Source organism: Colletotrichum navitas (assembly GCF_030913465.1).
Source record: "Colletotrichum navitas strain CBS 125086 chromosome Unknown LY79scaffold_300, whole genome shotgun sequence".
Classification (NCBI taxonomy): domain Eukaryota; kingdom Fungi; phylum Ascomycota; class Sordariomycetes; order Glomerellales; family Glomerellaceae; genus Colletotrichum; species Colletotrichum navitas.
Window position 1 is genome coordinate 1 of NW_026850846.1, and position 10,503 is coordinate 10,503.

Genomic DNA, 10,503 nt, shown 5'->3' on the forward strand with positions numbered 1-10,503 from the left:
ACCTCAGCAGTCCACACCTGCACTTAGGTTCAAGAAAGAATAACTAGTCACCTATGGCTCCAATTAACCCAAGTGTAGGTTGATTTAAGCACCACGCCACATGTAGCTAAGCTGCCTCCCACCAGCCTGTGCGTCTCCTAGTCACCTGTCCAAGTTTCAGTTCTAGGTAACTCCTTATCTTATATGAAGATACTCCCTGTTTCTACTACCTAGTACTGTCTGACACAGCTTAATAGAAACAAACCTTCCCAGCCTACCTGCTCCCTTGACACAGATCCAGCCTAGATAACAGCCATATCGTCATACCCCGCCTGCTTCTGACGCCAATGAAACGCGACCTCGATGAGAACCAGATAGAGTAAGGGAAGAAAGAAACAAGTGATTAAAAAAGGTACGAACTCAAGGCAGTCCCTGGTAGGGTATCACAGCAAGATGAGATAATAATGATAGTTTAGTTTCCCATTGTTTCTGCCAGCTGCTACCGCAACAGGCTCCCTCTAAAAACCAAACAGACACAGCAAGAGTATATATACAAGGCTCTTCTTTAATACGCATGCAGGTTGCAACCATAAGACTCGGCTAGGTATACATGGCGAAATCCCTGTTCTCATGCTCACGCAGCGTAGTTCATCCCGCACGACTACTGAACCTTGTCAAGCGTCTACAATCCTGTTGGCTGTTGGCCGGACGTCTGCCATGGCCTTAAGGGTGGCGGCGGCTTTCGGGGAGATCTCGGCGCGGAAAAGACCAATGAGGTCTGCTTTCTTGGCGGCCGCGCCGTACTTGACGTCGTTCATGAGGAGGATGTTGCGGAGCTTGGCGACGGTGAGCTTCTTCGGATCGAAGTCGGAGGCCAGAGGGCTGACATAGTCGGTGAAGGACGGGATGTATGGGAGTTTCTCCTCGGTTTTGTGACGGGGACCGGCTGAGGCTTCCTGTATCAATCTCCATGAGTCACCTTGTGGCAAAGGCAAATCTATAAACAAGACCGGAGACACTCACAGCGGGCGACCTGGGTGTGTTATCTTTCAGGGAGATTGAAGAAAGGCCTTGAATAGATTTGGATTGATCGTCCGTTGATGCTATAGTTTGTTGTTACGGCACAGTGTCCGACTTGACTAATTTCTTTGCCTTCTGGGGAGAAGCGGCTGGACGGATGCCTAACCTTAGTAACGTCTTGCGAAGTTGCCTCGTTGTCTTCTTGTTGAGAGACAAATGTCTTCCGTCGGTAATCGTAGGCATCTTGGGCGAAAATGAAATGACTTGGATACGTGTTGTTGTCGAGAGGTTGGATGCATGGACGGTGTTTTTAATGGAAGAATTAAGGGAAGAAGCAACCGTGGAACTCCTGGCGCTGAAGCTGCTTCTATCATCGGTGCTTTAATATTGGAAACTGAAGGCATGCTTTCTTGCTTCCTTCCTGATAGATGACGCTTCTTGCTTCCTGAAGGCTTCGTTTGTATTGAGAAGCAACAGTCGCCTGACTCCTGCTGGACATGCGCTTCACGAAGCAATCTCCGAGTTCTCGTGGTTCGTGACACGCAAGCAGCAACGCGATCTCTCTTGGCACGCTCATGCCCAAGACCTCCTTCAGCACCTTCCAGGGGTAATTGTACCAGTAGTACTTCACTATCTCATACACGATGTCTATTGAATTGGCGTACTTTGAGAGGAATCGTTCCGCCTTGGCGATATCGTTTGTGGCCACGTGGTCTACCTTCGTCTTCAAGATGTTAACCTCGAGGTCATGGCGGGGTTCTTGCACTTGGTCAACCTCATGTGATCATTCATGGAGACGGGGGATCTGATGGCGTTGCTTATGGACTCGTTGGGCGTCTTGCCTATTGATAATATCGTGACCATTTCGGACAACCACTGGGAGAACAACGGCATGGTGTAGCCTTTCTTTGATTAGTCCGCCACCAAAACCGGACACGCGTCCATGAATATGACGACGTTTTCCGAGGAGATGGAGGAGCGTCCGAGCATGTTACCGAACTCGTTGGTGCACTGGTCCGGGTTCGGCATCGAGTTCTTGCCCACTTGCTCCCTCGTAGACACAGACTTGTCGTCTTTCATGGAACAACGAGGAAGAGTAGGTTAGCGCAGACACAAAGTCGGCAGGATCCCGTTCCTGGAGGGGTCGATGCCGATGCCGATGACTTTGATAGGGCATGTTCTTGATATGGCGATATAGGCCCTCGAGATCTTTGCGTATAGATTCGGAACAGCGACGGGTTTCAAAGATATTGATCAAATTCAACGTCATCTCCGCGCGATACAACTTGCCGATGTTGCTCTTGGTGCTGCACTTGGACCCTCCTCCTCTCCACCATGCTCTTGACCCTGGAAACGACCGTCATGGCCATGCCGCTGTCAATCAATCTAGTAGTCCCCGACTGCTGCAAACGGAGGTTTTGTCGGACTTCATCGAGTGCACCAAGCAGCCGTGGACAAGGACATGAAGATCTTGCAGGAGAGTTCTTAGAACACGCTCAAGTCGTACGATTCCCCTTCCTTCGCCTCTTTGTCGCTGTTCATGACGCTGAAGATGCTGTGGACGGAGTTGCTCTGCATCGATATGTTGCCCAGGACCTCGGCGGTCATCATCATGTCGTCTGTCACCTCGAAGGCCATGGCGGCGGTTTGTGGCGGGCTCTTGTAGTCGACGGCCTTTACATTGAACGCATTGCGCAGCTTGTCGCTAAACTCGTGCTGATTGCTGTTCCTCACGATCTCGTTGCAGTCGAGATCACGCATTAGGACGTGTTGAGCAATAGTACCCAAGCTTTGTGAAGACGTTCCCGTCGAGCCACTTGTACTTGCTCTTCAATGTCTCCACCAATGGCCCTAAGTACATATCTTTGGGACCATACGCTCCTTTGTGTTGCCCAAGCCGCCGTAGGTCAACCTGGGGAGCCTGTTCAAAATCGCGGGCGGGACATCCTTGACGATGATGGCGGCCGAGGTCTACTGATCCAAGACTCAGTTAATATTCTTGGACTTCATGACGATATTGGAGTGCAACCAACCTTGCTATTCTAATCTTGTGGTTGCCCTAGGAGTTATCTATAACTATCTGATACTTGTTGATGGGGATTGCGTCCAAGAAGGCGTCCTTTGTGATTTCCTCCCTCCCTACCTCTTGGGGATCGAGCGCCTAGTGACCATCACCACGATCGTATCTAGCTTATGAGAAAAAGCGTACGCAATCTTGTCGATATTCTTCGTCCACTTCAGCTCATGAGTGCTGGATTCAATTTTGAAGCCAGCGATGCAGTTCTCTCTCTTCTCGCACGGGACGGATCTTCGGGCTATTGGACAATGGTCTGAGCGGACTTGTGCAGGGTGGTGTTCTCGTGCATGGTTACTTGTTTCTTAACCTTCGTCATTCCCTGTGTAGCTCTGTTCTCATTTGGGTGTTGTTGATCATCGCGTTCACCACAGCGGCTGAGGAGTTCTTACCGCTGTTGGCGCTGGTCAACGGCGACTGGACCGACATGCCGGATGTCGTGATCGTGTTCCCCTTGAGTGTGTACGCCTTCTTAAGTATAATTTACAAATAGATCACGTCTTTCTTCCTATTTCTCATGTTCCTCGAGACATATAGTTCGTTCTCGGTTCAGTGGGTTGGCTGGCTGGCACATGCTGTCCAACTTGTAAACGGCGGTGGCCATATTAACGAATTTAATCGCTGTGAGATCGTCGTGCATGGGGACAGCCGGATTTCCCGATATTGACTTGTCCATGGGGTATATGGCGAGCCTCCTGCTGATGCTGTTGCTGATCGACGCCTTGTCACTAAAGGGCAGGTAGTTGGTGACCAGGATGGTAGTTTGAAACAGGAATCCGGTTGTCCCGTTCTTGAGCGTCACTGGGGCTCTAGAGGTCTACCTCTTGACAATGTCGTACAAAAAGCCAGCCATCCTTTCATTGCGGCGTTCTAATAAAGCCATATGACCTTGGACCCAAAAAGTCCTCCGACGACGACGACATCGACGTACCCGGCAACAACGCGGTCAACAAGTCTGCCTTCTTTCTCTTGTCCTTGTGGTCGTATTCGCTGTAGGTAGAACACAATCACCAAGCCGCCCCGATCTAAGGGTCCACAAGGGCTACCACGTCTCTCAGGAAGTCGTGCTTCTTGTCTGATCCTAACAACAAGAGGATGTTATTGAAGATCCTGTTGAAGTTAGCGTTGAGGCTGAGGCTGACGGGGCATAAAGCAGGGACTGGCAACATGATTGGGTTAGCGACGAAGGTCTCCTTGCTCTTTATCGCCAAGTTGGAGCATGGCAACGTAAATAATGAAGGGCGAGGCTAGATCGAATCATGGGAGTGCCTACAGAAGGGAATACGTATGTCCGATAGCCTCTGGGATGTGCTGTTGCTGTACTTGTTTTCTAGTTGAGTATGCGCTTGCAAAAGGGGAAAACAGAAAGTAGGTGAGACGAAAGTAGAACTGGGGACAAGGAATGCCGGAGAGAAGCGCAGTGTATTTGTCTGTATCTTAGCTGCCTCTCAACAGCCCCTCGTGAGGCCCGGTTTTGCCAACCTTTATGTTTTTCTTGTAAGAACATGATGGTACTAGACAGAACATCTGGATACTTGCGTGATGAATCTGGTTAATGGCGGCTTGACTACATCTGGAGCGGGTTGAGAGGTCCGAAGGGTTTGAGTAGAAACGATAACCTGGAGACCCATCTGTGTCAGCGAGGTGGTAACAATTTCCAATCGCGTTTTACCAGCCGTTTTATCGTCAGCCCGGAGATGGACCATAACGAGGGGAAAGCTCCGGAAAGCAAGTTTCACGGGGCGGTGTTTTTTTTTTTTTTTGCGTCATATTGCCTCCGAGCTCGTCGTTGTTGATGTTGTCGTAGTCGAGATGCTGGGCCCTATGCCTGTCGTTGTGCTGTTGAAGCCGTTTCTTATCTTCTGTGTCCGCCGTACAGGAAAGGAGATGACGGTGTACAGACAACGGACAGAGCAGCCGCACGCAGGCACGAATTGCAGGATGGCTGGACTTGAAGGCGGCGCGGGGCAGTATGGAGATGGCGTTGAAGTGTGAGAGGATCGGGCGAGGGCTGTGAGGGTCGCGGTGGAGGTGACATGCTGCCTTGGACTTGTACGCCGAAGGAAACCTATTCTTTGAGCGTTTGTGTCTGATTGACGAAGCGGAACAGCGTCCAGTGCTGTGGTGAGTGGAAAGGCATTAGTAGTGTCTCTTTTTTGCGGAGGGGGATCAGCCGCTCGAGCATGGGCTTGTTCCGTGTGCGAGACCCGAGGACGAGTCTGTCGACGGTGCCGATGGAAGGCAAGGCAAGGCGGCTTATGAAGAGGTTCACAATCTGATCGTCGAGCCAGTCTTTGTCAAGCCTTTGCCAACTCTCTGCGAGAGCCTCAAGCGTAACACGCAGCGGTGGGGTGCAGGCAGGGCGTATCAGCAGGGGCCAGGCGGTGGCAGAATCTTGGCGGCGTCTTTTGGGAGTTGGTGTAGCATCTCTCTCGCCTGAATACAGCCGCTTGTTGTGCAAGTGTGTGGTAAGTTGGTGCGGGGCCATATTCTCTGTGGCTGCACCCGCGTCAACCGTGTCTTTTCCTTTGGGTGGAGTGGATGGGTTGACGCTTTCAAGAAACGTGTCGAAAATTGTCAGAGCAAGGCCGCTGGTGCTCGCGCCGTTGAAATCGCCAATAGATGTATCAAAGAGGCGACTGGGCGGCGGGCCTGAGACAATGGTTGAATCTTGTACAGGGCAGTTTCGGTACGGCCCGGCTGTGCCGGGAGGCATGGGCGCGGCGTTCTGATGTCTGAAGTATTGGTGCTGCGAGTCTGCTTCTCATGGGTCTTCGGGCAAGCTGGTTTGATGTGTAATAGAAGATGGATGTCCGGTCAATAACGGATCGACGGGTATAGATTCTGCGACGTCTGTTTCTTCAGTGGCTTCAGATCTTCCAGGGCCGGGTAGTGGTGAATCGGGTTCGGCTGAAGGCAAAGATTGAGAATTTCGCGCCCTATTGCGTGTTTGACGATTCGATACAGCGGTCGGTTGCACTATAGGTTTCGCGTTAGAGTGGTCGGCGGGATTAGTATGAGGAATTGAATGAATGAGGAGGTTGGGGACGCACTGCTCAGAATGACATGCTTAAGTAGCTTGGCTTGGCTTATGTTTTCTTTAGGCCGTTTCTCGGTCTCAAATGCGGAAAAGACCTCAAGAAAGGTTGTCGCAGGCCATTTGATTTTGAAAGCCCCGAGGTACTCGAGAGAGTTCCGAAGCCTAATGGCCTCGCTGCCAGAAAGGTCGACCAAGATAGCAGGTGTGGTGCCGAAGATGCGGGCAACACCGTTCAATCAATACACAATATTGTCTTTAATTTCGTTCTTCCTGTTGACAATCTCTCTTTGCCTCGGGACACAATACGTGTCAATTGTTTGGTTGCTGAGTGCTTCATAGACCCAGACCTTGAAGCTCCTGGTAAGAGGCAGCGGCGACGAGGCGGCGTAAGTCTGTTCAAGTCCGGCCCACAGCTCCTCTTGTCGCTGTTTGGTAACAGCTAGATCCGAGAATTTATGTACGCAGGCACTGACTGAGGGGCGTCATTGCTGTCGCAGGAGATGGATGGATGGAGAGAAGAAGAGGAAGAGGAGGGAAAGTGAACAAAGGAGAAAAAAAGAAGACGAGTTCCTTGACGTGTTGACAGGTAGTACCAGATCAAAAGGCTGGGCCCACCAAGAAAACAACCCAATCAGCAGCTGATACTGCCACAGTCGAATTCAACCTATTGGCTTATCACAATCAACCAACGCGACGACGACCTTGACACACACTCTTAGGGACGACCCTACCTAGGGCAAGAAGTTGACAGTCGCCGCGCAGGGGAGGTTCCGCCAGGTTTAGGAGCGTGAGTCAAAAGCGGTTCCGACCATTCGTCAGTAAGCCCGACGACGAAGGGGAAGGTGTGCGCGGGCAAGCAGGTAAGGTTTGGTTTGGACCTCTTGTACCCTGTCGATTTGGCTCTGCTGACGAAATTCCTCTGTCAACGCAGCATCGCGTCGATTTCCAATGTCACTACCAGGGCAGTCAGCCGTCCCGGACTTGCTTGGTATTGATCATGGAGTCAGGGGTCAAAGATATTACGAAATCGGGCGGTTTGTCTGCAGTTCGTTAACTCTGTCTTCCACTGTGCCGGCTAGATATGACTTTTGGGTGGGAAATGACACGGGAAAATGGCTTGATTCTCTACATGTTAGATGGCCCGGTCCCGGAGAAATCTCGAACGAGGATCCGTGATGGCATGAAGGCATCGCAACAAGATGGGGCCCGTTGGTTATGCGTATTCTAGGCTTCTGGTCTAATCGTCTTCCAAATTGGGGGCGTTTGGGGGAGGAATGGCCCTCGTTGGCAAAGAAGCACACATACGTGGGGAGAGGGTCAAGGGTCGTGGGCGACGGTTATTGTGCAGGAACAGAAGTTATACTCACATCTGTTGGGAGAATAGGGTTCAAAGAGATGGCCACGACGGGATGAGGATGTTGAGGCTCAAAGTGGGATGATGCGGGTGGCGGAATAGCAGAGAAGGGAAGATATGGAAACGGAGGTCTGGTTGATACGTCTTCCTGTTACGTAAGGCGGAAGGTAGGTATCTAGCTAGGTGGCTGCTCCAGTCTGCTTCTTCTCCAGTCCCCGTTTCTCGTTGGCGAGCCGGCCAACCTCGACGCACAGCTGCTCCATCTCGGTAGGCTTCTTCTGGGTCCCTCATCCCCTGAGTCAAATCTCGATCCGCTTCTCGAGGTGGGGCGGTCGAGCGAGGGTGAGAGACTGCGAGAGATGGATGAATCGAGACTTGATTGCGAGCCGGTGGAATAATCGGCCTTGGCGTTACGTTGTGCGGCGATTGTGTTGGGTATGTGTCGGACGATGTCGACGACGAACAGGCGTCATGCTGGGTTGGTCTTTTGAAGGGCGTAGATGGTACCATCTATGTCGGCAGAGTCGTAAGGAGCAAAGGGACACGAATACTGGTGATGGTTGGTGGCTCAACTTGATTTGCGATTCAGTTCCCACACGGGTTACAGTAAAGCTGTGGTCGACCTAGATGAAGTCCAAAGAAGTCAATGATGATGTTCGGTTTGGTGCTTGTTGGGGGGACAGACAAACTACAGACATGCATGCATGCCATGTGCCATGCTCAATGCCATCGCGATGGATGCACTCCCCGCGGGGAATACATTGTGCCTTGGGCACTCAATGACGAAGATTGTTCAGCCGAGGACAGAGATGGAATGAAACAGAGGCCTGTAGTCGGCAAGAGATACTCCTATTGGTGAGCGCCGACATTGTAGTCTAGAAGTTTGGCGCAGACATCATTGCCATAGGAGTGGGTGAGACGGCCAGAGAGGCAATGGAAGGAGTAGGAGTCGGACTGGCGCGGCAGCTGCGATGGGAGTGACAGGACCGATGGGCCTTGATATTCGGGTTCGTGTTTGGCGGTTTGTAGTAAAGCCACAAGCGCTGCATACTTGCGGTTCATCGGGTCTGGGGTCTTGATGAAGTCGCTGCTCTGGGTGCTATTATCGATGGGGGACCGCTGTTGAAGCGCGTGCCTTCGCGGGCCTGCCCCTTGCCGATTCTTTCGCGACAATCGGCCTGGGGTCAGGCTTGCTGCGAGCGATGAGTCTAGAATGGAGATGATTGGGAGTCAGGCCACAGCCATGCTTGTGCATGACTAAAGAGGGATGTGAAGTAGGGTGGTGGCCTTGGTTGTTTTCGTGGTCATGGTGATGGCTATGGCTGTTGGAGAATGGAGCTATTATGACGCAGATGGATAGAAACTCTGGAGGAGAGGCTGTCAAGCATCAAATAGAGATAGAGGGGCTGTATATTGACGGGTCCTTTGTCGTTGAGGTTGAGGTTGAGGTCCGCGGAGTTGGGGTCTGTTTTGACGATGGATAGGGAAGGTAGTGAATCCGTCTGCAGGATGGTTGGGCTCTGTCTAGCTTCGCGGTTAGCTTAATTACCTGATGTACAGGGAAGACCTACCTATGTTGTATAAGAAGTCATTGAGTTTATTAGCCATACGCTTGCTGTTGACGAAAATTATCATGCGGCAAGCAGGCAGCAAATTGATGTGCTCCTTGAGAGCTGTCTTCTTATTGAAGGGAGATGCCTTGAAGACTCTCTGCATAATATTAGCATAGGTGCTGCTAATGCGGCTAATGTTGATGCGAACACTGGAGGAAGAGAGATGCTCCTTGGCAAGGTTGCGAAGAGGCTTAGGGAAGGTGGCTGAGAAAAGTATGTACTTGATATTGCCCTCCTGCTGCTCTATAAAGAAAGTAAGGATTAGCAGCCTATAGTACAGGTGGCAAAGGGAGGTAACGAGGACATTAGTACCTTGCTGAGCTGCTGGATTCGATTGCGGATCGGACCCCTGCTGTAGGCGACACAAGGACAAAGCACGGTGCGATAGCAGAACTCCGGGCTTCATTGAAGATCTGGATGGCGAGGTAGCACGTGAAGAAGTGGTGATCAGAGGTGACTAGAGCGGTGGTGTGGTGGACCGACCGCCAGCTCGAAACAGATAGTCGCGACCAAGATGGCCAACGGGATCCGGAAAAATAGCAGGGCGAGCTTAGCCTGGATGGGTGCGTTTGTCGCTGACCGGATAGACTGACGTCTCAGAGGAGGAAGCCGAGAAAGAGACTTACATGACTGCAATGGACTGCTTTCTTTGACTGACGGTGTTGACGGGGGCAAGGAGGTGAATGATTTGTACAAGAGGAGCATCTATCTATTGCCCGAGGTGCAGCGCAGGCGCGTAAATAGCGGGGTAAATCTCCTCGTTGGATGCATATATTCCTACTTCTTATTTGAATGGCAGGAGCCGTGTGGAGAGTACTCCGTACCTACAGTTGGATATCTACCTTGGCAGGTACCTATCTGTGCACACGAGTCATTCATTTATTTCCTCTTGATTACTTGATATGGATCCAAAGTTGCTGGACATTGGTTGCTTCACCTGTCGCTTACCCTGTAATTCCACAAAGGTCGACCTTGAGATCGGCCAAAGTTCCAAAGCCTATTTCAACCTCTCCTTTTGTCATAACTGGTGGCTGTCTAGACTAGGTACTACTTGTAGTCCGAGGTGCGATGCAAAGATGACGCTTGGCTTCTTTCGAACTCTTGTCAGGCACCTTGGGCGCAGCTTGTCACGCGTCATCATCCCGAGTGCGAGCGACTGCCGGGGTTGGGGCGAGAGGCGGCAGTAACGTCTCGCTTAGGTAGCGGCCCATCCCTACTGAAACGCACTACCCCCCCAATCCCCTGGAGCAGAGCAATGGCGGGACTGACGCGACATGACGCAACACGGCACGACGCAATCGCGTATTTGTGATTCCCAAGCCCTTGGCCACCACCCCTTTAGAGACTTTGCTTGAAGCTCAAGCATTTTGGAGCCGCGTGTGTTGGCAGAAATGTTTCTGCGCGTGACACAACGAGTCTCCTT

General features: G+C 51.5%; 3 protein-coding genes across 3 annotated transcripts; all 3 read right to left on the reverse strand.

The window, feature by feature from the left end:
* Positions 1–653: 653 nt before the first annotated feature.
* LY79DRAFT_531409 (uncharacterized protein) lies at positions 654–887 on the reverse strand (the record flags this gene model as incomplete). The annotated part of the gene is made up of 1 exon (XM_060556255.1): positions 654–887. A coding segment is annotated over one exon (234 nt), but the record flags the coding sequence as incomplete, so codon positions are not given.
* A 4,254-nt stretch (positions 888–5,141) lies between these two features.
* On the reverse strand, positions 5,142–5,789 carry LY79DRAFT_675520 (uncharacterized protein; the record flags this gene model as incomplete). Its single annotated transcript, XM_060564452.1, has 1 exon — positions 5,142–5,789. One exon carries the CDS (start codon positions 5,787–5,789, stop codon positions 5,142–5,144), a length of 648 nt encoding a protein of 215 aa, XP_060406662.1.
* A 3,253-nt stretch (positions 5,790–9,042) lies between these two features.
* On the reverse strand, positions 9,043–9,288 carry LY79DRAFT_498566 (uncharacterized protein; the record flags this gene model as incomplete). Its single annotated transcript, XM_060553351.1, has 1 exon — positions 9,043–9,288. A coding segment is annotated over one exon (246 nt), but the record flags the coding sequence as incomplete, so codon positions are not given.
* Between the last annotated feature and the right edge of the window lie 1,215 nt (positions 9,289–10,503).